Genomic DNA, 27,968 nt, shown 5'->3' with positions numbered 1-27,968 from the left:
GGCATTGAAAAGCTTATTCGAGTTTTTTAAAATTTTGATATAATTTTTGTGCATGGTTTCTTTTGTAATAAACTGAGTTTTTAAACACATCTTGTGTTTGGCGCAGCATGGCCAAGAATGGCTTTTGTGCCATAAAAGCAAACCAATCACTGACTGCTGTTCCACAGTTAGGTACTTTTATAATTTTAACGGTCATATTCTAATGACTAAATATTTCGATTCTGTATTACTCAGAATTTTTCAACCTGATTGACGTCTCTACACAATTCCACACACATTAAGACCATATATGATTCAAACACAAATCTAATGACTTTAGAAACCTACAAAAATTGAAATATTTAAGAAGTTAATTATCCGATACTGTTTAATTAATGAAGGGATGGCTAGAAAACTGATAAGCAAATTTTATGACTGGAATTCTTTAGAAATTAAAATGTAAAGATATTTATAAAAATGTATAAGACATTCAATTTTATTAAGTCTTCAGATTTGCTAACTAGATTAATAGTATCCTCATTCTATTAGAGCTCAGTCTTACTAGAAACTCAAAGAAATTATTTTCTTCACTGTCTTAAAACTTAAAACATTTAAGAATGTACAAATAATTATTGGTAATCAATATGGCAAATATATTTACTGATAATTGAATTATTAGTGAATCAATAAAATAGATATTCAACTTCGCAAAATTAGAAACTGAATTTATTTATTTTCTAATGTTGCAGAGGTTACAAAATTGTAGAAAGTTTCAGTTACAGACTGGGTTCCTTAAACTAAGTACTGTGATTAGATGAGAGGGTTACTAAAAAAATCACAAGTATTTCTGTCAAATTCTTTAACATTTACAAGTAAAAGAAATTGAGAGTGTAATCTTAATTCTATTAGCTTACAAAATAATAAATTGCTTTACATTTAATGCTAAATGTTTGCTTTTTTTTTGTCCTAGGAATATATATATACACAAGGGTGCAAAAAATATTTTGTTATAAAAAGAAAACAAATAGCTCAGCTTTACATCTATAATGAATGATAAAATGTTTACTTAATCAGGTTTAATCATCGGTAACCATGCAAGATTCTAAAAATTTACACAACAAAATCACAATTTTGACATATAAAAACATTCAGACATTTCATATCAAATGAGTAATGAAATTTATTGCCAACATACAACAATATACAATTCTCCAACAAACTGGTTACATGATTAATCAAAAGAAATGAAATATGCGATGTTTGAAACAATCATGTTTCAAACATCGTATAATTGCTTATCAAAATAATGTGCAGACTTTGTTTCAAGTTCTAAAAAGATGACATGTATTTTATTTTTCAATCCTACTATGAAGTGCTATCATAAAACCATACCCAACAAATGCAAATGTATGATGATATTTTTACACTGGAAAACTTTAATCATCCATAAACATAGGGGATCGATGCTTGTTCCCAGCATCTTTCTTAATTCGCTTGATTTTAGAACGCAAATCTTCCTCACGCCTGTTCAGAGGGCTCTGCCTTCGAGAGCTCAATGCCCTTCGAAGATCTTCTGATGAATCATCTCGAGATGGTCTCCAAGGCCTAGAACCTCCCGCAGATTCTGGAGAGCTACGATTACGAGCAAAAGATCTACCTCCTTTTTTCTCATGACTTCGAGATTTCCTCTGATCAAATGACTCGGTGTCTGGTGAATTGGCTCGAGGTCTCCTACGGTCTTCTTCAGCTATGTCTTGCCTACGGTCTTCTTCAGCAATATCTGTCCAAACATTGTATCGGTCTGGCACGGTACAATGTATAGAAATATTATCATCTTCTTCTTCACTTTCACTAGAAAATCTATTTCCAAGTTGAGACAAGTCGTCTTTAGTATATTTTGTTCCAAGACGACTATGAACACTTTTGCGTTCTGCTCTGTAAACAGAATTCAAAATATCACACACAGATAATAAAGATTATAAAGAATTTATGATTATAAAATAAAGTGATAAATTCCAATGATAAAGAGTCAAAATACTGAAAATCTAAAAGCGCACTTACTCATAATGCACAGGGACGCTTTTTTTCTTTTTTGCTTCCTCATCGTCTGCATACATTCTCATTCTTGGCATTTTAGTTCGGCTTGCTTTAATTACAGTTCTTTTGCTTGTTTCACCTACAAATGAAATAATTTAGGATATCCAATGCAAGTCTTAACACAGTTAAACAACAATAAATAAATAAATAAAATAAAAAGAACTTCCTGTAGAGAATTTTTTAAACTTCAGATTGAAATTTTTTTACGTTTTTTATTTTTAAAAGTTCATTCGATGTTCTAACTTTTTAGCTTCTTCTCTTTTTAAATAATACAATTTTTATGATTTTTTTTAGAAATTTTCTATTTGAAAACGAAAATTTGTTTGCATTGTAAGAGATTCTCAAATTTCAGGAACTTTTAGTAGTATTGTGCAGCATATGTTGACACAAATTTGGTAGACAAATTTTGTCACATAATTTGCATTTTTAGCTGCGAGCAGTTGTATTCTAATACCAAATTCAGGACAATTTATAAGTAAAATGAAATAACTCAAAAAGATGCAAAAATAAGAAAGACTTGAAACAAATTATTTATAGAATTGCTAAATAAATCATACATGAGGATTTCTATAATGGTTACAAATGAATGAAAATTCCATGAAAACAAAGAAAATTAACAGGTACCAAACAATAAAATGCATGCTTATAAGGAAAAAAGCGTCTCTTCCTGTAATAAATGGAAAGATTTCAGACAGAATATGGCCATGACGCGCAACATTGAAATATAAATAAGTGTGTGTAGCTGATTTATGATAGCTCATGCCAAATGGTTTGTTTATTTAAAATGGCAAATTATTGGGGCTTGTTAACATGCAGATAGTAGATTTAACAGCATACATAAAAATGTGTAAGTGCTCGTAACAACCCTACACAGTGTCTCAAAAATATTAAGGCAAATAAAAGTGAGAGAAATAAACAGTTTAACCCTTTCTAGGGCTGCGGGAAGTATGCTTCCCACCAAATTTATCAATTTTTGTATGAATTTATGTAGGTTGGCATAAGTTCTGACAATTTTTTTTAGAAAGTCAGAAACTTAGATGTCTTAGTCCTTTATTTTACAGAAAATGATGTGTCTTGATTTGATACTTAATTATTAATCAAATTAAATTAAATTTATCTAATAAGCTAAATGAATCTCTTTTCTTATTTTAATTTCAAGCCTAAAAATATTTTAACATAATATGACTAGAAAAAAATGGCCCTTTAAAAGGGTTAAATGAAAAATGTGAGCGGAAAATGCGCGTTCAAATGGCAGAAGGAGCTGTTTAAGTAAAAAAGCAGTCTGCTGACAATATTTGTAATTCCCCGCGAGGATTTCGGACATCATGCACTGCTACATGATTTCAGAGCTTGCCGAAATGCATTTTTACGTATGAGGTTGCGAATGGGATTTGAGTAGCTTTTCAAAAGTACAGAAAGCGATGTAAGCTAATTATGGCTTGCACAGGAATAGAAGGGGATAAACTGATACCGCTTTTAACATGCACGGATTTCTTCTGAGGAAGCATTATGAGAGTGATGTTATAGATGATCCACTGAGTTCGAAGAAACTCTAGTGACCAAATAGTTAATAGCTATTGAAAAGTGTGTCAAGTGCCAAAAATCTTTATTAATAAATGCCAATCATGCACCGTCATTGTGCATCTTGCATTATTTTTGAAGATTTCTCTTTTAAACACCTACTATAGAAAGCTTTTTCAATAAAATGTTACTTTTGGGGGGGGGGGGCTTTCATGTCTTTCTTACTGATTTGTTATTCATAGCTTCTTCATAAAGAAGCTCTTTTAATATGCCACTTCCTCCAATACAAAATCTGCTCATTTTGAACCACTCTATTCTGCCTTATATTTTTACGATATCTTGCAGATCACAAAAGAATAAACACCTAGGTGCATGGAAACAGGAAAATTTTTTTCCAGACATTAAAATTTCTACATTTCAGCAAGAAGTATAATTTGATGGAATTTACTGAAACTGGAATTGTACCATTTCACTGTCTCAATAAAATGATTTACTATATTCTAAGCAATAATGCTCAATTTATCACTAAAAAAATATGTACTTTCTTCATGATTTAGTTAATATATATACTTCAAAAAGAGTAGGCATGTTTTCTCAACAAATATTTTATATTACCTTAACAAATACAAAAACAGTTCACTTAGAAATAAAATCATTAAAAAAACCCCTAAAAGAACTAAAAATTATTTAAAATTTCATGGTATTAACTTTCAGCCCGTTTTTATGAAGAAGTTTTTTTTCTCAGTTTCAGTGGCAAAGTCACCATATACATTAAAGAATTAAATAAAACTGAATTATAAAATTTATATTAATTGAAAAGGAATTATAATGTTTTGTGGTTTGGATATGGAGTTGTTTACATGCTAAAAGTGAAAGTTTGAAATAAATTGATTACTTAGCAGGAATAAATAGGATTTAATATGAGCAAGAATACACTAAGCTTGTTCTAAAAAACAGCAAAATCTGGCATTCTGAAAAAATGCCAAACTACGTTTTATACTACTAGAATATTGACGCTAAAAATGTAACCATATTTGGGAACCAATAAATCAAATAAATAAAAAGTAGAAGGCGTTTTCAAGCAGAAAAATTCTATCAAAATATTTGCAAATCCTTGAAATATTTTCTTGGAACAGTTCAGAGAAAAAAAAGTTATGCTGTGACAAGAATAAGGAATTTGTTGAAATAATTCGGGGAGTGAAAAAAAAATTAATGGCATCAATCAGACCAAGGAATATGATAAATATAGGTTTTAAAAAATAATGGGACATTGGACGTAATATTAGCATTTAATCAGGATTTCTGAAAACTCAGCATCATTATTTGTTCTTAAAACTTTTATCATCCTAACACAAGTACTTTAATTATTAGCTAGAAATTGTTGCCACATTTGTTAAACTAAAAAAAAATTCAGTTTTCAAAATAATTAATTAAATATTTAGTTAAAGTTTAATCACAAAATGATAAATACTCATTTTAGAACCCAATAAGAATGATAATTCATCAGTACATAAAAGGTCAATACATGTCTCAGCAAAAAATAAAATCTCTTTTTTCAGTTTGATAAGTATTCAACTTCAGCAGGTTATAGACATAAATAAATAGTAAAAAGTAAGTTAACAATGATCATACCAGAATTGTTTTCTGACTGAGAAGTGATGTCTTCAGTCAATTTTTCAACGACTTGTCTGTTCCTAGCAGCCTGCATCTTGCGTTTCCTAGATGAACTAATGAGACCCTTCAAACCTAAATTAAGTGAAAATTCTTAAGTCATATAAAAACAAACTATGTCATATTTATTGTCAAGGTTTTGTTAAAAACTTATGTTGAGGATTAAAATTAATATTTAATAATAAAATCAAATGAACATGAAATAAAATTCTCAACATTCTCAAATAATTTTATCATAACTGCAAATGTGCTAAGAAACTATGATACTTAGAAAGAAAAAAATATAAAAATGTTTATTTTTTAAAAAACTTGAATGTATTAATAATACATTAATTAAAATTCAAGAAATATAAGTTTTAAGGATAATATCTACAAAGGCCAACAATTACATTCTCTTTCTTACCTCCATAATTCGGATTTCCATATTTTTGATAGTATTGGCTCCTCTTCTCTGCACCTGGCAGTTTTTTATCATCTATAACAGAAAGGAACACGATTTTAAAAGCTAAAAAAAACTCTTAAGACTTGAGCATCTATTTCTAGAATGAATATATAATATCAATAGAATATTTAAAACATGCCATTCTTGACTAATAGTTGAATATTCACATTAACGAAAGAATGGTAGAAGGGACAAATGAGAGTTAAATTATCCATTCAACAACACAATATATCCTGTTTTTTCTAAGAGAATAAATTCCTTGGCCTGGTGCTTTCTGAAAGGGGCACAAAATTCCATCACAAAATAAATGATGTTGATAATAATAAGATATTTAATCCTTTGACAAATAGTTACAAACCTTTATAAGAAAAAATAAGTCCATCTACTTAATTTGAAACTTACACAAATAATAAAGTAAAATCCCTATTTTACACTTTTCCAGGGACCAGAAGAATAATGGTGCAAACCAGGAGAAGTATAAATCTAGGGAAGCCACTTACCTTAACTACCACTTAGAACTTAATCACATGGAGCCATCAAAAAGTATAAACAATGGGAACATAAGTATGAGAAAATACCATATATAATCAATATCAAATATATTTTTAAATGTTAATTCATTCCAGCTACTCAGAAAACCAACTATTAATTCAATTAGTATTTGTTTACTGTAATTTTTTTTTTTTAGATTAATAAGTTCGTCTAAACAAATTTTTTTAGGATCGTAATTGCCATTACTGAATTAATTTGTAGCTTGAACAGTACAATATTTCATTTTTTCAATACAAGTTTTAAGAAATACAAATGAGTTAGATATTAAACAATTGGAATTAAGTTGCAACTATATCAAAGAAAGGGAAATTAATCAAATGCTAATAACACCAATAACAAAAACAAAAATTTGATGAAGTTATTGAAACTACAAGAATAAAATATTATTTAAAATAAAATTTCATTTACCACGACTACTCTAGAAATTTTAAATGCTATAACCTGTAATCAAAATGAAAGAAAAATTTTTAACAAAATCACCTCTTGTGGCGAACCTCAGCAATATGGCTTTCGATTTAGGATGACGAATTCCAATCCTCCAGTAACCTGGTGGCACTGGTACATTGACTACTTCAGATGAATCATTTTTTGTTTCAGATTTACCTGGTTTCTCAGTATCTGGCAGGGAATCAACTTCCATAGATTTCACTACCGTTTCCTATTCAAATTATAACTTAAAATTAAGATGAATCGTATGAGATGATACTTAAAATCATATAAATCTTATAAAAACCATAATAAAGGAATGAAGGGGAAAACAAAAAGAATTTTGTTAAAATTTGTTCACATTGTATCAATTACAATAAAAAAATAACCACTTTAACAACACATTCAAAATCACAAAAATAACTTCTTTACAGTTTAATATAAAATAGATTTATTAACTTAAATTTCTATACTAATTAATAGTAAACTTTTCTTTCATAATAACATAGTTTATCTTCATTATGAAATAAATTTAATTAAATTTAAAAAAAATTTCTACATGATAATTGCTTAAGATTTATTTTTAAAAATATTCTAAAGCAAACATAGAAATAAAAGTGATATTAATATGCGAAATTTAACTTTTCCAATAATAATAATAATGACAATAATAATCACATCAGATTCTTTTTTATCACTGCATTCATCTTCCTCTAAATCGGACATTTCAATAATATATTCAACCTCCGGACTTTTTACTCCCCTTTGGCCACCGATCCATTGGCCAACTCCTTTGGCCACCGATTCTGAAAAAAATTTACAAAAGTAAATTCGTGAGAAAACTTTATCCTGTTATATTTCATAACCATTACTAAAATAATTATGCATGAAATTTTGCAAATTTCACAGTGTAATATTTTGTAATTTTTACATTTTCTCATTTGAAGCAAGATATATTCATAGTGAGAAACTAATTTGGAAAATATCCTATTTGTAAACAAGAAAAATGTACGTATTTCCCTATAGAGCTAAGAAAATATTTAAGAAAGGGAATGGTGAAACAAATGACTAATAATTATCGTATGGTTTTTAAAAATATAACATTTAAGAATAATAGATAAAACTAGCTGCCTTCAGTAATTAGCTTGCTCACCCGCATTATTGGATTTTTAGGCTGTTAAATGATTAATATGAAATCATTTTTTAAAAATTTTATCTTGCTATTTGATACGACTCAAAAACATGAATTCAATAGAATCAGTTTACCACAAATTAAAAAGTGTATATATAATAAAAAAAACAGCGGAAGTGAAAATCCTACTATAACGCTGGTGATGGGAAAAAGCTAGCAATTACATGTTCTGATGGCTAGGTTTGAATTCCCTCATAACATTTGAAAACATTAGCATATTCGTTATTTCGCATATTTAGCGAGTTTACTTTAGTGCTTTTAATGACACCAATTGAGATATCCATGCTGATTCCAGAACTTGGTAGGAGAGAGCATCAAGTTGGCGACTTCGAAATAGATGAGCGATTCTTCACTTTTCCCCAAGCATTCTCAGAGATTGCATATCAAAATTAAAAACTATTATTAAAATTCAGGTAAAAATTCTATAGAAATGAAATTAATATCATTAAAAAGGCAGTTTTGTCTTAAGATAATACGAAGAGCATTTTTGTAAGACAATTGCTTTGGTAGATAAGAAAATCAATGTCTATAAGAAAGTCAGCGATTATCCATCTGGCGACTGTTAAGCCTAATTTTGTGCTCGATTAGACTTTCTGTTTGAAGGCTACTTCCTGATTTCTTTTATATCTTCTTTCCTCTGACTTTTGATAAGATGGTGAACCTTACCCAGAACTTTTAATAACATTTTGCAGCTCCATTAATTAGCAAAGCGAAGCATTTAGTTCAGTGTAGCTGTAAGAACAATGAAGCTATCTGAAATTCATACGATAGTTTGCTTATATTTGTCTGTTGCCATTCCGTAATGAGTAATAAGTGCGATTTTTAAGCCTCGTACGTTAGCTATTTATATACATAGATATTAGATAAAATATTAGAAAGGAATATTAACAGAAATATCACATTTGAAAAAAATATTTTTAAAAATTCAACATATATTTCTTTGATTAATCCTAATACTTCAACATATAACCAATTTATTTTAAGTATTCCCAATTAAAAACTATAAGTATGAAACTTATCAAGAAAATATATTTAAAGTAAGAAATGAGAAGGCAATCAATATGAATCTTAAAATAAAATGTTTTAATAAAAAATACATAAATCTTTAAACTATCCTGAAATAGCTTCAACTTGAAAATAAAAATACTGCATAACTCTACACAAATATGAAATTGCAAATTAAAATATCAATTAGTTTAAAAAAACAATCAGGTACAGATTAATCTTTTATATTTCAATCTTACACAGTACTTTTCGAAAGTTATATTTTGTTGTTCTTTCCCAATACCTGTTACTTTTTGCTTTGTGGTACCTTTCTTCTTTAAGGTCAAAGGTCGGCTCATACCAATCATTGCTCTTGCTGTACTTGCAGCATCCAACCAAATAACATTGCCTGTTTTGTAAATAAAATCATTTTATTAATAAAAACAATAGCTTTAATATATTATACTTTTTCAAGTAACTGTGATCTACAGATATAAAAGAAACACATTAATCGCGGTACAAACAAAGAAACACTTTGCTATTCGTATAACTTTATGATATAAGTAGAAGCATATTTTATATTATACCATAGTATTAAAAATATGCCTGCAACTTTTTCAGCAACATACTAAATTACACTGACGAAATCTTATTAATCAAGATTCAAACCAATATGAGTAATGTCATCATAATGAATTCAAGAAAGTTAACTTATACTAATTTTGCTTTAAAAGAGATAAATGGAAATATATTTCTAAAAAAAAATGATAAAATTACTAATGTCTTTAATAATAATATATTTTTAACATAATATATTTTCAGCCATGCTAATAATTAAAAATAAAAGAACATGCTTGCAACATCATCCTGCATATGCTTGAAATAAATGGTAATATAGTCCCGCATATCGAAACTGGCTTCTATGAAAAGGGTTCATTTATTGCATTCATACTCGTCAAAAATAAGTCTTAATATATATTATTATTCCTTGTCAACCATTATTCATTACATAATATAACATATTTATATTTTATTAAAAGATTTGCGAATATAATTAAATAATATAGCTTTAAAATATTTCATTCTTTGATAATAAACATTTCATTTAGAATACATTGATTTTTATTTGAAAATGCTTTTATGATGACACATGTAATTTTGATTTTTATCAATGTAGTACAAAATTTGAAAATCTCTGTATTACAGAGTGAAAAATGGTGGCTGCATTCAAATTCCAAAACAGTACCTTCACCTTTGAAGTTGGATCTGAATGGACTACATACATACTGGCAGTACGGATTACGCTCGTTAAGCGAGGTGCTCTCGAATCTAACTCAAAATGCGAATAATTTTTTACATAAGAAGCCATGTTAAATAGGATAATGCGTTTCATTCCAGACAAAAAAAAATTATCAAATTTATTATTTATAATACAAGAAGTCTAAAGACATTTGTCTTTGACTAGCTTCAAAATTTGGCGAAAATAGACATGACTATCACTAAATAAATTTGTAGAACGCATTACTACTGCATGATTTGAGTGACATTTCTCAATATATGATAAAATAAAATTTTATGCTTTGAGCAATTGCCTTATTTCATTAGAAGATTATTGCGCTGCTGAGGTAGTAGTCTCCTCTTAGATAAAATCTCATCCTCAACTTTTTACTATGTCACAGAATACAGTTCTATAAAATCTTCTGTAATTCCATCTATGTTCTTTCACCAGTTCATCAATGTTGTTGCTGCCCATCTCTACTCAATAATCTTGGCCAGAAACACAATCTCGTCGTTTAACACTTCATTTTCAAATTCCTCAGACTCGCCTTCAACACCATCCAGCCAGTCAAAACTTCTTTCATGCAGAAATAAGAATTCTCTTCAAACAAATGTTTAACATACCTGATACGCGAAATACAAGCGAATCCTACATGTGATGTTATATCTTCCTTTTACTCGTTCAGTTAGGAGAATGGTCCCCCCCCCCTTTTCCCATTTTGCTTTGCTTGTTGTACAAATCATTCGTTACAGAAGGTGGTCGTTAAGCAAGGTATGACTGTAGTTTAAAGTTTTAATTTTTTCAGTATGGCTATTAGCAGATAAACTATTCCTTAAATATTTTTTTAAACAAAATAGTGTGCAAGATTTCACAAAAAAAAAATTAACAATTCTTTTCAGAGACAGAAATTTTACCTATTTTTTATACAATTTACAATTTTATTAAGTAAAAAGGCATTTAAGTTTTCTTAATCATACATAATTGAGCAAGAAACACAGCATTTGTTTAAATCCCTCAAAACATTTATCAAACTAAATTTAAAGAGAATTTAAAAAATGATATGCAAATATAAAATACTAACATGAAATATCATTGATCCATTCCACAGATGCAGGACAATAATCTTCAAAATAAGTAAAAATATCAGTTGTACTCATCTCCTCGACTCCACGCATATGAAGAGCTTCTAAACGAATATTTTTCAATTTACCTACAATATAAGCAATAAAACTTCGTTTATATATAAAATCAAAGCATTATCAGAAATAGTTCTCAAGAACCCCAGTAAAGATGAGCATAGTGAAGTAGAGACTATAAAAACAAAAATGCTACACTTCGAGTTTGTGTTGCTTTACGAATTCTGGCACTGAGTATTCAATGACATTAATTATGCATCGAAAATTTTAGATCAATATCGATTTGGACGAGGCAAGCAGAGCTTCAGCAAAGACAAAAGTAAAGTTGCATATTTATAGAAATGACTTTGAATCATTCAAGAGCAAGGCAAGTGAAACAGTACGAAAATATGGTATAGATCCCTATTTTCAAGAAAAAAAGGTAACAGAAAGTTAAGACCATTTTGATGAATTAGTTTATCATCGCCGATTTCGAAACCGAGAAAAGATATTTAAAATTACTATTTTCAATAAGATGCTAGACACAATATTAGATCAATTAAATACACGTTGTACTGTATGAGTGCAGTCTGTCAAATATTCAATTTTCTAAAACCAACGTTTTTACTAGTTGTAGATGAAACAACTTTATTATAAAAGTGTGACGAATACCAAAATAAGTATTTTAATATAATAGGCCCAAACTGTTCCCCTTCAATTTCTTAATATTAACAACCTAGTTCTCCCTAAAATAATTCTGTTCACCAATTATATAAGGAAACAGTGAGCAAATATGGAATGCTACAATTCTAACAGAAGTATTTACAGCAATGTTATTATTCTATACAATTCTCGTCACTTCTGCAGCAGCTGAAAGATCATTTAGCAAATTAAAAATTATTTAAGAAACGGTGTGGGCCAAGCTAGACTCCGATATTTATCGCTAATAGCAATTGAAAACAAACTTATCTTGTTCGTTATTGTTTAATTTTTTATTATCTATTACATTACTTCTTGTCTTCCGGTTCCGGTAATTCCTAAATTCTTCAGAGCTGTTCTGGAAGAAGTCTACCGTGGTGTTTAATCGAACATGGATGATCACTAAAGCTCACACAAGAATACTCGCACAGATGCATGTAGATAGTATGTAGCTTTGCTTTCCTGTGTTCTGCAGAGCACAATAAAGAGGTGATGATAAAGTAATTTTTCACCTTTAAATTATTCACATATTTTTTATTTTTTTGATAAAACTTAACCAGTTTAAATAGGGCCCACATTTATTTATTCATTTGCACCAAGGCCTTTGGATATCTAGCTACACTGCTGATTCCTTAGTAATTTTCGCTACTTTACTTTTATTTTTGCAAACCTCCAGCCATTCACCATTGAAAGTTTACACAACATAAAATAAACATTTTCCCAGAATATTTGCCCGAAAATTACTAAAAGTAAAAATACTGAATCATTTCTCTAATAATAATGTCAAAATATAATAAACAAATGCTTCATTAAAAAGTGACTATGTGCAGAAATGCAAAGACAAGTGACTTAAAAACAAATTCAGGTAATTTATGGGAATATATAAAATTATCTCTGAATACGTCCTCCCGATCCCTATGTTGGCAAGCAAAAGCAGATGAAAGTAGAATCAAGCCTATAAAAGGCATATATTTTCCCCACACTGTCAGCCTTTCCCTAAATTGAGGGAAATCATTTTTCACTGACCTCCAGACTTAATGGGCATTCCATAGAGATGAAAGATCAGACACTACAAGGAAAGAAATATTCATATAACTCTGCAGATCTAGCATGGAAAAAATTCCACACACACCCCTCCTCCTTCAGAAATAAAAATAAGCACTTTTAATGATGCTATACATCCAGCGTCACTGGAAATATAAATTCAATATGTAGTCCAACATGAAAATATACTTCACATCAATGATTTATATCACCTTTAAAATTAAACTTAATTATTTGTAATAAAATATAAATATTGTTTAATTTAAAAGCAAATAACATTACTGATGTTGGCTACAAATAATAATTTAAACAAAAGGAATAAAACAAGAGATTGGGTACATGATAACACAAATTATTATGAGATGCATAATCAGCACAAGGTTTAATTAGAATATACAAATAATGAGAAAAAAGAATTCAAAGAATTAAAAAAGAAATAAAATATATTAATACATTAAGAGATATATTTATAACAAGACAACAATTTCACATTTGGTCTTATATCATGGGAAAAAGTTAATAATATGCTATATGAAGATTTAAAAAGTGTATTTATATCAAATGTTAGTTTTATTATGAATATTACATCTTTTTACTATCATTTGGCAAAAAAGCATTCCTGCAAAGTGAAAATTCACTTTGTTTTGAAGGAAGAAAAATAATTATCAAAATTCACATTAAAATACATGCTACCATTTCCAAAATATATTTTAATTAACCTTTAATAAAGGCATTATTAAGATTTACAGTCAAAAATAAAAATAAAGAAATCCCTTGCAATAGATCTACCTCATTAAGATGCAGTAATAAAAATTTTAGAAGACTAATGTATCTAATAAAACTGGTCAATTGGGATAAATATTTCCTAACAAATCTATGTACATCTAAAGTGATAGCACATGAAATGCAGATAACATAATATTCTTGTAACAAAAATAACTATCTTATCAGGAAATTGTTTTCAGAAAATATGTTATATATATTTAAGAAATATTTAACACAACAAAATAAGCAAATAAATAGTTTAGGAACTTACATGTGTTTAAATTTTCTGGTTCAATGCCTAAGCTAAAATGAACAAAAAATATTAGTCGGGGATTATTACTTTTTTTTTTCCATCAGTAAAACATAAAAAATGGAAACTTAGAAATCAAATACTTTATATTAAAAAAATATATCTTTTAAAGTATACTTTTAGCTAAATTTGAAATGAAATAGAAAACTACAAAATATTAAAAAGACAATTTTAGTTAAATAAACAGAATAGCACTTAGTAATAAGACTGATCTTGAGAAGCATACTCTTTTAAAGAACATTACTAAAGTTCATCAATAATTACCTTTTATATAACTCGTCAATTTTCTTTTGTGTAATTGGTCCATCCTTTTTTGTTATGCCAAACCTTTCAGCACGCTCTTGTAACTTTTTTATTAATGCCTATACCAAAAAAAGAATGAAATTTGAAAAATATTCCAAAAATCATGCACAGTTTTTATAACTTATTTATTTAAGGAAAATTTTTTAATAGAGCACAAAATCTTAAACAGGGTTCCAGATTTATTTAAGTGTTTACAGTAATCCAATAAAATTTTATTAATTTATTTTTTGAAAGCACTTAGGATAAAATTACACTTAATTTAGAAGATTTATAGCATACAATTAGAAAATCTGAATCATGTCATTATAAAATTCACCTAGAGCAATACTTTTCATTATATATATATATATTTTAATTTTATCCTTTTCTTGATTGCACAATTTAAAATACTGTTGAGAAAGTGCTTGGATTTTTAGAGTATCGTGGAATCAAATATTAAATTCTTTAGCCAAAAATGTCAGCCGTCGCTATGATAAAATAAATTCCTTTAAGAAAAAGTACAACTTTTGATTTAATTTGAAGGCAACAAAGAATTGAAAAAAGAGTGGTGCAATAGAGAAATAAGCGTTTTTGGATTTTACAAGAACAGGAACTTTCATTAAATAACTATGAAAATATATCTCAAAAAGTAAATTTCACCAATCAATAACTGAACAAAGTTCAATTAATATCGATAATAACTTTTCAGAAGAGTATTTGATTTTTTCCATCAAATTAAAGAGCAGTGGTATACACAAATGTCTACTATAGTTTCTGAGGCCACTATTACTTTAAATCTAAAGATGGACCATACTAAGATGAAAATTTAACCACAATAATAGGACTGTTTGCAAAGGGAAAAGTATTCGTTATATCATCAATAGAACACAGATAATAATTATGTATTTATGTTATAACTCGGAGAATCAATATTTGCTATTTAGAGACTACAAAGCAAAAAAGTTCCATTTTAAATTTGACACATTCTTAGTTATTAGGTGAGTAAATTCTCAGGTTTTAAAAGTAAAAATGAAAGAACAAAGTTTGTAGAAAAATAATAAAAGAATAAATTTACTTATTGAATTTTTCAGTTCATTTTTAAGTTTTCGTAAAAGTCTGAGATAGTTATAATATAGTTGACAAGGTATTACATAAATAAGAGAAAGAAAGATGCAATCCACACACACATATATATATTGTAAAATATCCATTTGATAAATCAATATTAATTATTTAACACAGGAAGCATATTCATACCTCAGAAGCAAGATCCACTCCAGTGACGAAAGTTCCAGCTTTATTTTCATAGACTTTAACCTCCTAGAAAGTAGAAATGCATTCAAATAACATTATCTGTGGATTCTAAATGCCTCCATTATATACAGCAAAATAATTTAAATAAATAACAGAAGAATAAGACTGAAAATCAAAGAAGCATAAATGGTTTTGAATAAATATTGCTACACATAATTTATAAACAATTTTTTTCTTATTAATGCATTCCTTCGTTAAATTAGATTAAAGCAAAAATATATTTGGTTAATGTTAAAAAAGCTTTTCTATATATAAACATTTTTAATAAAGTAATTAAGAAAAATAATTGATAAAAGATAATAAATACAGCACAAAGAAATGATAATTATATTTAGAAGTTTATTCTGCTATGTATATACCAAACTGAAGAGTAGGCATTCTATAATAGAATGGAGCTTTTAAAAATTGTGCATCAAGTTTTTAAACTTTATATTCTTTGTATTAATCATATGATAATCTCTAATAAAATTTAATAAAAGGTCTTTAAATGCATTTTACAGCATTATCAAGTATTTAAGCTGTAAATTTTTATTACCTCATGAACTTCCAGGAAGAACTTTTTTTAATGTCTCGCAACTTTGCAATTTTTTAAAATGTTTCTAAAACAATAACAAAAGTATGTAACACTTAAAAATCTGTGAATCAGAAACAGTTGTGTAGATAAAAACATTTATAGAAAGAAGGTAATTAGTCTTCTCTTCCCCCCCCCCCCCTTTGTTTTGTTTAACAGTTCAACCATCACGGATTTCATAATACTCAAAATGAAACCAGCATTCTTCTCTTATTCCAACAAATTTTTTTGACTGAATGATACAAAAACAGATTAAAAATCATACAAGTTCTCATCATTAAATGTTTCTTGCAGCAATGAAAAAATGGCAATTAACATTGTTAATTCAAATTTAATTTTTATTGATATGAGAACAAGCCAATGGTAATTAGATGCTTTGAATGTTTTAAAAGGCATTAAAAAGCATTAGCATCTTTATTTACTTTCCATAATTATCATTTGAAATGCTCTTCAATCCTGTTTGAACAATTAGAGAAATACTAAAAGAATACTAAGTAGCAAGAATTAATACATACACAGCAGTCAATTTTTACAAAGAGCGACAAACCTCTTTATAGATAAGAAAAAGGTTAAAGCTATTCATAAAGCTCCTTTACAAACATAAATACAATATATATGACACCGCAAACGATTGATTACGACATTCCATACATTTTTTGGTACATTTGAAAAATTTATTTATACTGTAGGACATTCAATCAATGGTCCTTTACTCTAAAATTACAAATAAAATTTCACTTAATAATGTATGTAATATTATTACTTAAAATCTTTTTTCTTTATTAAACTTAAAGCATTGAAAAGGAAATCATAAATTTTCATTTTTTAAATTTGCTTTTCAATCCAAATTATGCACCATGCATCCCATTTTAAAGCTACATGAAAGAAAGCTATTAGGAGAGAGACCTCATAATTTTGAAATACAATCAATCAGATGATGAAAATAGCACTACTTGCCAAATTTCCGGGTTAAACAAACCCGATCCTTGATTGCGAAATAAAACTGCAGCAAGTTCAGAAACATGATGGATTTTCTATTAAAATGGGACTTCAGTTCTCATGGTCCTTTAATATTGAAACCAAGATTTAACTACCAAGCCCTCTTAATATAAGTAATCGTGACCATGCTTTTACTTAGAAGATAATACATGGGATTTTAATTTCAAAGCAAATTTCTGCAATGGACACAAATATTTTAAGTAGCATATATAAATTTCTCATCTTAATAAAGTTTATTTTTAGCATTTACAATAAATGTCTATAACTAAACGATAAATTGTTTCAACAAGCTTTTTCTGGTGTGTAGTGAAAAAAAAGATGGTGTCTCCCCCCCCCCACTTTTTTTAAATAACATATTAAACATTTTCAGTTCATCCTAATATGGTCCTATTATTAACGCTCTGATTAAATCAGTTTTTATCATTGTTTATGCTCAGTAGATTTTTTTATTTATTTATATTTCTTAAAATTTCATGGATTAAATATTCTTGAAATTTCAAAATTTTAATTGCATATAAAAAAATTAAGATTTATTTTACACCTCTAAAAATTTAAACTTATTCAACAAAATAATAGTCTGCTTGGAAAGTTGAATATTTTCATATAGTTTTTAAAAATTGGTGTCTTTTAGTCAGATTTGATTTGAATAATCTTCTATTTTGATACTACACTAACAGGATTGCCAGTCAAACCTGGAAAATAAATTCCCTGCGTTTTCCCAGTATTTATTAGAGGAAGTGTATGAATAGCACCCAAGTGCTCGTTACAATAGAATAACAATAAATCCCTTGTTTTTATTAGTGGAAAAAGCAAAAGGAAGTAAGAAACAATTCAACATTATCCGAAATAATAATATACTAAATAAATGTTTATATGCGGAAAAAAAAATTGTCTTTGTTATTTCCTAGCATTTTACAAGACAAATTCACATTTAAAAGGAAAGAGGAGATATTGATAATTTACTTTGCACTCTAATTTAAAGCGATACAAAATTAGGGTTCAGATGAAATAGAACACAAAATAACTTCCTTGCTATTATGATATAAACCATTTAATGATCACTTAACAAAAAAAGATTATAAAGATATTCCCCCCAATTCATATATTTGAGCACCAATTTCTGCAACTCCCAACCGCAGAATTTTCAGTCTCATTTTTACAATTCTTCTTTTTTATGAGCACAACAGCTGCTTGCAGGCCTTGGCTGCCTCAACCCCGCATACTTTCCAGCACTTTCTATTCCTCGCAACTCCCTTAAAGTCCTTTATCCTCAGAACACTCAGGTCTGTTTCCATATCATCCAGCCATCTAGTCAGAGGTCTACCTTTCCCCTGGGATCCCATAGGATTTTTAAAAGTGGATATTTTGAGGGCGCTGTTTTCAGGACTTCTCCAGATATGGCCGAGCCATTTTAACCTATTGCTTCGGATAACCAGTATTATCTGTGGTTGCTTATAGAGTTTGTATAATTCAAAATTGAATCTAGTTCACCAACATCCTCTATCTAGTACTGGGCCAAAGGTAGTTCTAAGGATCTTTCTCTTGAACATGCCCAGAGAATGCTGAGTGTCCAAGTTTCACTTGCATACAGCAGAACAGGCATAATAAGAGTATTATAAATTCTTAGTTTAGTTTTGCGATTGATTAAGTTGGATCTTAGATATTTTTTCAGTCCAAATAAACATTTATTAGCCATTTTTACTCTGTTGTCAATTTCTGCTCTGAGTTTATTATTGTCATTAATCATTGTGCCAAGGTATTTGAAATGATCGATTTTTTTGAAGGTATGTCCTTTAATACATAGAGGAACACTGTGATTTATAGTTCGGGGTGGGAATTCCACAAATTTGGTTTTATCGTCGTTGATGGTAAGGCCAATATTTGTGGCAGAAGTTTCCAAAGCTTGAGAGGCCTCTCATTTTTACAATGCAGTACAATTTAATTTCAAAGCTGTTTGGTATTTGTTAGATTTTTTTTTTTTTGACACTGTTTGGGTTTTTTAGTTTCAAAATATCTCGCATGTGCTAATTTTGCATACTATAGCAAATGTCTTAAGATCGGAACATTTCACACACTTCCATAAAAATTCATGGTATACACAGTTCTTAGAACAATAAAAGAATCATCAAATTTTCAACAAGCATTTCCTTGACAATACTAAATTTACTTTTCAAAGTCACATTGTCATGTAATAATATAAGAATTATTTTTACAATTTCCCAAAAATTAGATAATTCCTTGGAACTTGAAACATAAGAAATCATCTAAATGAGTTTTTTTTATTAAATGAATCAAGTTATTCTTTGTATTCACTTCTTAGTTTTTCAGAAAAAATTCAAATTGGATCTTTTCAAATTCTGAACATGGAATGAAAATTTGTGCTTTAGAATAAACTATAACCCAACTATTCACTTTTCATATAATACTGCATTGCTATTTAATAAACATGGTTTTAAACAAGTTGCAGCCTTTAAAACAGCAAAATTTTTGGGCATGCATTCAGTTTTTTTGTAGTGTCTTTGTTCAGTTTAAATTTGAGCCTGAAAAGTGTCTTTGTTCAGTTTAAGTACTCTACTAGCATTGAAGATGCTGTAGTCATTATTCCAATAATGGTATTGGAAATTAGACTGATCAGTGCAGAAGAAAAGGGGACAAATGGTGTTATTTAGTTTTTAGAGCTATTGTGGCAATTAGGGATTGCAATATCGGACCAAAATTTCACTACCGGTATTTTTTAGATCTTAATACCGGGTTACCGGTTTTAATACCTGTAGTAGAAATTTTAGAAATCGAAAGAAAACACAGGTGTTTCTTTGTTTTATTTGCCAGTTTTATTAGAGAGTGTAAATATTACACATACAAAAAAAATTTGTAACTTATAAATTATAACAGTATATAAAGAATCACAAAAAAAGTAAACGAACGTCTAATTTATTTAAATCACAAAAAAGTGTAAATATCACTATTCATTCGGTGGTACTATTACAAATTTTTGAAATTTTGAGTCTAAGGTAGATGATAAGTTCAAGGGATGGGTGGGAAGGAAACAATGCTCTTTAGGTCGTTACCTCCAATGATCCAAATCTTTCACTTTACCCTCTGCAATGTTCAAACCTACTTCTAATCTCGAGCTAATGCTTGTGATTAAAGAACATTGTCAGTTTCACAATGAACAATCATCACATGTTGAGCATGAAAGCTACATAAGATATTCTGAAAGAGTACGATTAACTTCCTAGACTAAATCGGTAGGTATGTAGAAAATTTCTTAATTTGTTCTTAATTGTAAGTAGGAAAAGTAGGAATGATATCAAATCTGTAGTCCAATAGAATGGCAATTTAATGTGTAAATGAAAGCAATAATAGAAGGATGAGAACATGGAATATGCAGTGAAAAAGTGATTTTTCAAAGTAAGAGAAAAAAGATGGATACACTAGTGGGCGATTCTTACGTGATGCACGGGACATTTACATGTGTTTAAATCAATAAATTTTACTGAAATTAAGGTAATTCAATGTTTTGAAAATTACGAGGTATAAGCCCTTAACTTGCACTTCAAAATGATATGCAATTTTTTTTTCTACATTTAAAAATTAAGCAAACAAAAAAATTAAAATGCATGCATGATGAACGGGATTCACAAAAAATCAGATTTTCTGATCATGCTGGTATTAATATTAATTTCTGTGATGTTTTTTGGATTTACTGACTAATTTTTTTTAATGAAAGAACAATCAGTAGATTGATGTGGTACTCAATATTAAGTAAATATAAAATTTAATTAATAGTTTATGTTGATTTTTTGGCTGTGATGCATGGGACAAGTGTGATTTGTTTGATTACACCTGAGATTTATACCATTTCTCAATATATTTAGGTTGTTATATTTAGAGAATACATGACAGGTGAGATACTAATAATGTATTCACATTATGCAGATATTTATTTACATAAAATAACTGCCGGAAGATGGCACTAGTGAATGCATAATTTAAAATGTTTAAAAAATTAAATCAGCTAAAAATGTGTTTAAAAATATGATTTATTTTAATATTCATATAAGCCTCATTTCATTTTTAATATTTTTTATGAAAGATGCGAGTTACTTTGTAACTAAACTGTAATTGTGTCTGCTTTCACTTTACATACCACATGTTTGCAAGTTTGTTATTATCATCAATTTAGTTATTTAACAAAAATTAATTTGTCCAGTTTATTATTATTTTTTATGGAGTTTGTTAGAATGTCAGACAAAGAAAGAGCTAAGAAATATAGAGATAAAAACAAAGAGTTAGAGAAAGAAACAAGCAGAGGATGAGGGCTGTTAAACTTAAAGAAAACGCTGAAAGCTTGGTAGATCCAATTGAGAATGATAAATATAGGAGGAATGAAGCTGTACGAAAACAATTATATAGATTGAAAAAGAAAGAAATGTGTTCTAACACAACTGATAATTTACCTGCCATATCTTCAAGAGTTTGTGGTGCTTTCAGAAGTCCTCAATCGTTTGGTAAAGCATTCAAGAAATGTGTAAGAGTACTACCAAAATTACCAACAAAAAAAAGTGGCTGTTGTGACAAAACTTGCAGAAAAATGTGGATTAAAATTAGAATCATGCAAAAAGAAACCTTTAGAAAGTAACAAATCATTACAAACAACAGTCACTGATTTCTTTTTCCGAACAGATATAACTTACACTTCCCCAGGAATGAAAGATGAAATGACTACATGGACAAATGGTAAGAAAATAAAACTAAGAAAACATTATTTAGTTGTATTTCTTAGAGAGGCATATGCTATTTTCAAAGATGAACATCCTGAATATGTAATTAGTTTCTCTACATTTTGTAAACTTCGTCCTGAAAATGTTTGTCTTTTACATGAAACACCAATCGACCAGTGCAAATGTATGATTTGTGAGAATTTCTTTCTAAAGTTAAAATGTCTTAAGAAAACATATGACTATGAAACATTTTGGGATGAAGTGTTATGTAATAATACTAGGAATTCTCACTGTTGGCAAGGTCTTTGTAGTGATTGTTCTCATGGAGAAAAGATTGAAATCAGTGAACCAGATGAAAATGCAGTTATATGGAAATATTGGGAGAAATATGGAGGCAAGTTAATAAGATGTAATGTGAAAGAAAGCTGCATTGGTGAAGTTGTGCCAAGCTTAAAAGAGACATTTTCTTTGTTTACTTCCCACTTAAATATTAAACGAATTCAAAATGAAGAATTTCAGAATGATAAAAGAAACCCTAATGTAAGAGTTCTTCAGCTAGACTTCACTATGAATTACAGCTGTGAATATCAGAATGAAATTCAAAGCGCTCTTTGGTCTAGAAACAGTGTGACTTTATTCACAGCAGCGGCATTCTCTCAGGATATTTGCTCAACATTTTTAATTTATTCCGATGCAAAAGAGAAAGAAAAAAATACAGTCAGAGCATTTGTTCAGTTGCTTTATTCTGAACTGGAACCCGATTCAGATGAAAATAAACAACTGGAAGAAGTGATTTGGACAGATGGCCCATCATCTGAATTCAAGAATAAATTTCTGGCTCTTTTTCAACAAGAACTTAGCCTTAAATACCAGAAAACATTTAGCTGGAAATATTTTGCCACTTCCCATGAGAAGGGTGTTGTAGACGGTATAGGGGAAAGAGCAAATCACTTGTTCGTCAAAAAGTTATGAGCAAGCAAACATCTTCTGACATTGTACAATCTGCTTCTGATTTTTACTACCTGGTAAAAGGTTTAATGCAAGCAACAAAAGTTTTATTTGTTGAAGAAAGAAATATTCCATGAAATAATGATGTATGGATAATGCTGTGCCTATTTTGAACATTTCAAAGTTACACGGAATGAAATGCACACGAAATGATGGACTACCCTCTTCCTAAATGCAGCTAACCCAATTATGCAGGAACAATCTCATAGTGATACCAACATAGAGATAGGAAACTGGATCTTGGTAAATTATGATGGTAAGGAATACCCTGGACTGGTAATTCAAATTATAGGTGCAGAAACTGAAGTATCTGTGATGACAAAGAGCACAAATGGTGCATATTGGAAATGGCCTAACATGAAAACAAACTGTTCTACACACAGAATAACATAGTAAAAAAGATAAAAGCTCCTGAAATTGTAAATTCATGAGGATGCTACAGTTTTGCAGATTTATATTAAAGACAGATTATGTATGTTTTTGTAACAACAATCAATTAAATTATATTTTTTAAGAACCTTTTTTTTTTTTTATCATTTAACATAAATAAATATGTAAACACCAAAAATTTCTGAATGTCTTTTATTTCCCCCCTTTTTTAAACACTTATTTTAACATGAACAATGCACCGGATAAGGATGTGTGATGCGCGGGACAAATTTAAAATGCTTATATTTTGAAAAATTATTAATGTGAATTTGTCTTAATAATAGAATTTTTTTTTTCTTCTTGAAAGTACAAAGCAGATTAGAAATTATTTCTGTCTGAAAAAAAAATTAGTACTGCTAGTAAAACTTATAGCAGTTTTAATGTGATGCACGGTACATCCTTTAAGATATCTAAAATTATGAACTACAATTTGAAAAAATTAAAATGAAAGTAATTTCCTTTTTAAGCTAAATAAAAATATACCTGCAGCTACTTTGCAAAGCCAAAAATTGAATAAAAGTGCAGAATATTTGTTTACAGACATTATTAAAGTATACATGTATGAATTCAAAATTTTTTCAATATTGTAAGCACTATTATTGACCTCCATGAACATATAAAAACAAACTGTTTAAAAACAAAAAAATACATGAATTAAATAGCCCAGACTGTGTGTTTGACTAATCTATAAAAAAAAATGAATTTTATTTTTTGAAGGTATGGTTCACTTTTGGGAGAATAGTGAAGCACTGCTTCATCAGAAGGCAGACAGCATGTTGAATCTTTTGATGAATATTATTCATACGAACAGTTTTTCCAATTAATGCTAAATACTTCAAAAAATATGCAAATTTGATAACTTGTTAAAAGAAAACTTAAAAAATTAATTTAAGAATTTTTTCCAATTTTGTACATTACGTCAATTTTTCTAATTAAAGAAAATGATGTCGCGAGTCTATTTTTTCTGGTGTCCTTGTATTCCTACAAAATTGAAGTATTTTTAAGGCATTTTGGTTATACTGAATCATTTGAATATAATGATCACTTTGATTTGGACCCAAATTGATCACTGCAAAAATCATCTTCAATATTAGAAAATTATCAATTCTTTAAAATTTTAAATGCTTATAATTTAAATTATAAATTTGAAATTAACCAAAAATCTTATTTAATAAGTAGATATAATTTTCACAAATTTTGCCAACAATTTTGCTCTTTATAAATGATAAGCATCATATTAAATAATAATTAAGTGGCATTCAGAGAAATTAATTATTATGTCTGATGAGATATAAAAGTTTTGTATCTTGTATGTAAAGTAAAAGGAAGCATCTTGAAAAAAATAATGGATGTAATTGATACAAAAGATATATTTTTCACTTTATTTGTGGATGAAATTACATTTACAATTAAAACAGAACAGAATTATTTAAAATATACCAAGCACAAATGACTCATCCATTAGGGTTGCAGACATCCTTGAAATTAGCTTGAAGCTTGCTTTTCCATTTTAAAACTTTTTTTATTATTTTTCTATATTGAAAATTCAATGCATAAAAAAAGGAAGAAAAAGTAACATAAAAGAAGAAATAAGACAGAAATGAATCAATAAATAGAAGATACACATATTGAACCTGTGTAGATGAAAACTGTTTAGACAGAAACCCCAGTAGACATTAAAATTCACTTACTACGGAATAGCAGAAGGTGAAAACGAAAGATTTATCTCCTAAGTGTAGAAGTGCAAGACTGCTCTGATTGCAGTCCAAGCTTAAAACATGGCTAACATTGAAATAGTTTTTCTCATTAACTCTTATATTTTTCTGATTTTGCTTTCAAGCTGCCTAGCAAGAACTCATTTGCTACAATACACAATTGTTTGTTTTTACGAGACGTCATTCCTTGGAAAAAAGATAAGTAGACAAATTTTCTAAAACAAATTAATGTAGTTACAATTAAAAATTTTGAGTTATTTAGAAATAAAGCTGTTATTGTATTTTAATTATTTCTTTGTGAAATATTTTTGCAACAATGCTTGTTTCTGTGCTGATGAGCTGCCATTGATACCTAGACCATTCTAGAGAATACGCTACCTTCTATGAGTAATCTTTTCTAGCAATGAATGCACCACTTATTTTTAGCAGCTCTTTTCCATTTTACAAAGGACTTTAAAAAAAGTTAAATAAATGTTTCAAAGTTAAGACAAGCCTACTGCCAAAAAATCTGATACCAATTGAAAAAAATTTCGAACAAATAAGGTGACCACAGAAAGATAAAACTACAAAAGTTGAACTTGTAAACTAGCATCAAAAAAGGGCATTTATAACACTTCCGAGTTCCATAAGAAGCAGCAGTGGCGTGCAATAAGCAGAAAAAATGTTACAGTAATTAATATTAAAGGTGTGATGACACTCCTAAATACTAAAATATTTACATCATAATAGATTCAGCAGAACAGATTGTTTATTTATGGTTATAAGTCTTCCTTAATCAAAAAACAGTTTAAACTTAAATTCTTTGACAATCATGATTTATCTTTTACGGACAAGGCATTCATAAAAGGAACAGGATATATATGCTGAATTTGGGTGCTGGCATCATAAAATTAATATAAAAAGCCTTCTTTATTTTTTAACTCAATAAGAGGCAACAGTAGTGCATAAATAGAAATATAGGATACACATACTAATTTCCAAATATTTGAAACAGATTCGATTTTTGAAAACGATAGACATACACTAAGAAGTTTCATAACGAAGTACAAATGTCATTGATGAATTAATGATGACAGCTGATACATGACTGACGAAATCTATGATTTCGCGCCAAAAATATTTTGATGACTTACCTATACTGATAAAAATAGTTCCACTTTGAATTATTATTAAAAACACACAAAATGTAAATTTCCTACATTGAAACTATGAAAAAAAAAAGAATAAATAGACGAATCTTACAAAATTATATGAAAACAATATCAAAGCAGAAAATATAGTTTTATAAAATTTACAACACAAACGAATACTAAAAATTACATACTTGTAATGTCTGCATCCATGTACGATAAACTTCGACCTGCTTTTGATCTTTTTCATTTTCCATAAAATCTTCAAGCTCTTCATCTAGAGAATCATAGAGCTCACCTTCCTCAGTAAAAATTTCTGAATCAGTATCAAGTCCTAACGTAATTTCAAGATTAGGGAGAAGCTTTCCCATAGATTTCTGATCCATCATGTATCTATAACAACTGTCACTTTGGAACTGTGAAAGTTAAAAGTATTGACAAGTTTAATAATTAGTATAAAGATCCACAAAAAATAAACGGCAAATTTATAGCTATCTCTTGTCTCTAGCTTTCAGCTGTTTTATCACTTCAGTTTATTTCAAAACAAGTTTAAAGTGTTGCCATTTTCCAGTCAAGGTAATATAAGTTTGAAAAAGCCAACTGACTTATGACACTTTCTGTAGACTCATCCATAGAAATTTCAATGATAAAAGCACTTTGATATTTAAAAAGATGTAATAAAAAGATTTAAAGTATTTTTAATATATTGTACTTCATCAACAAATATATATTCTGAAATTGAATTAAAATGAAGTAACGACAGTAAAAAAATGGTTTTTACAGATTGGAGTAAGTCGTTGCCACCGGAAGTATACCCCTGATTCTACCGGATGTGAACCAAAATTCATCGGATATGACGTAACACTTTGTTGACGTCATACTGGTCATTTAGCGCGGGCTTTATCTAGCAATATTTAGTGACTAATCCTTTTTTTTTTGCCCTGCTGTACGTGAGACGTGTGTATTGAATCTCTTACACCTTTTATTTGCTTGTGGAGATAAGAATTCATTTTGTTCTTTTATATATTATTAATCTATATTGTTTATTTATCTTTCATTATTTATTTATATTATTTAGGGTTTTTTTTTTTTACTTTACTTAACTTAATTAGAATTAGTATCACTGAACATACTAATTAGGGTTAGCTAGGAAACAAAAAAGTTTCTTTGTGCTTGTATTTTATATTATAAACTTTTATATTTAATTTTACTATTTGTTTTTCCGTAGATTAATTATATCTTATTATTATCTATAATCTGAAAGATTTTAATTTCCAGATTAGTGCTAACTTGGGAAATTGTTTTTTTTTTTAATTTAATTTGTGTATTATTTCAATTTTTTAATTATTCAGTGGTGTATTGAACTTGATAGTTTCAAATTTATTTGTGGTATCTAATAATAATCTTTAACATCTTCTGTATATTGAATCTTATAATTGTTTTCTGTTTTGCTGTATGCTTTTTTGGCAGTTTGTACAGAATTTTGTTACTATTACTAGCTTTTGAAAGAATTCCATTTTATCTCACTGTTTTACAATGAGGGCTCTCTTTATTGGCGATTCCATGATCAAATACTTGCATAAGTATCTATCTGTTGAAACACTTGACTTTCATTTGGACATTGTTTCCTATCCTGGTGCAACTATTGAAAGATTAGCTAGCAATATTTCTGTACACAAAAATTATGACTGGGTCTTAGTGCATGTTGGCACAAATAATG

General features: G+C 28.5%; 1 protein-coding gene across 1 annotated transcript; it reads right to left on the bottom strand.

Annotated features, from left to right (window-relative positions):
- Nucleotides 1-1,136: 1,136 nt before the first annotated feature.
- Nucleotides 1,137-26,763, bottom strand: LOC129958957 (nuclear cap-binding protein subunit 3-like). Its single transcript, XM_056071713.1, has 12 exons — nucleotides 26,443-26,763; nucleotides 15,616-15,678; nucleotides 14,341-14,438; nucleotides 14,038-14,069; nucleotides 11,225-11,353; nucleotides 9,169-9,273; nucleotides 7,367-7,494; nucleotides 6,743-6,920; nucleotides 5,672-5,743; nucleotides 5,230-5,343; nucleotides 2,041-2,155; nucleotides 1,137-1,914 (listed from the first exon to the last, which is right to left on the bottom strand). Exons 1-12 carry the CDS (start codon nucleotides 26,635-26,637, stop codon nucleotides 1,416-1,418), a joined length of 1,728 nt encoding a protein of 575 aa, XP_055927688.1. The 5' UTR covers nucleotides 26,638-26,763; the 3' UTR covers nucleotides 1,137-1,415.
- Nucleotides 26,764-27,968: the final 1,205 nt, after the last annotated feature.

This window comes from Argiope bruennichi, chromosome X1, assembly GCF_947563725.1.
Source record: "Argiope bruennichi chromosome X1, qqArgBrue1.1, whole genome shotgun sequence".
NCBI lineage: Eukaryota > Metazoa > Arthropoda > Arachnida > Araneae > Araneidae > Argiope > Argiope bruennichi.
This window is presented reverse-complemented; position numbering and strand designations above follow the sequence as displayed.

Coding starts and splice junctions, on each gene's coding strand:
- LOC129958957 (XM_056071713.1), bottom strand. CDS start 26,637: ATGATGGATCAGAAATCTATGGGAAAGCTTCTCCCTAATCTTGAAATT. Junction 15,679..26,442: donor CATGGATGCAGACATTACAA/GTATGTAATTTT, acceptor TCTACTTTCTAG/GAGGTTAAAGTCTATGAAAA. Junction 6,921..7,366: donor GTGATAAAAAAGAATCTGAT/GTGATTATTATT, acceptor TAATTTGAATAG/GAAACGGTAGTGAAATCTAT.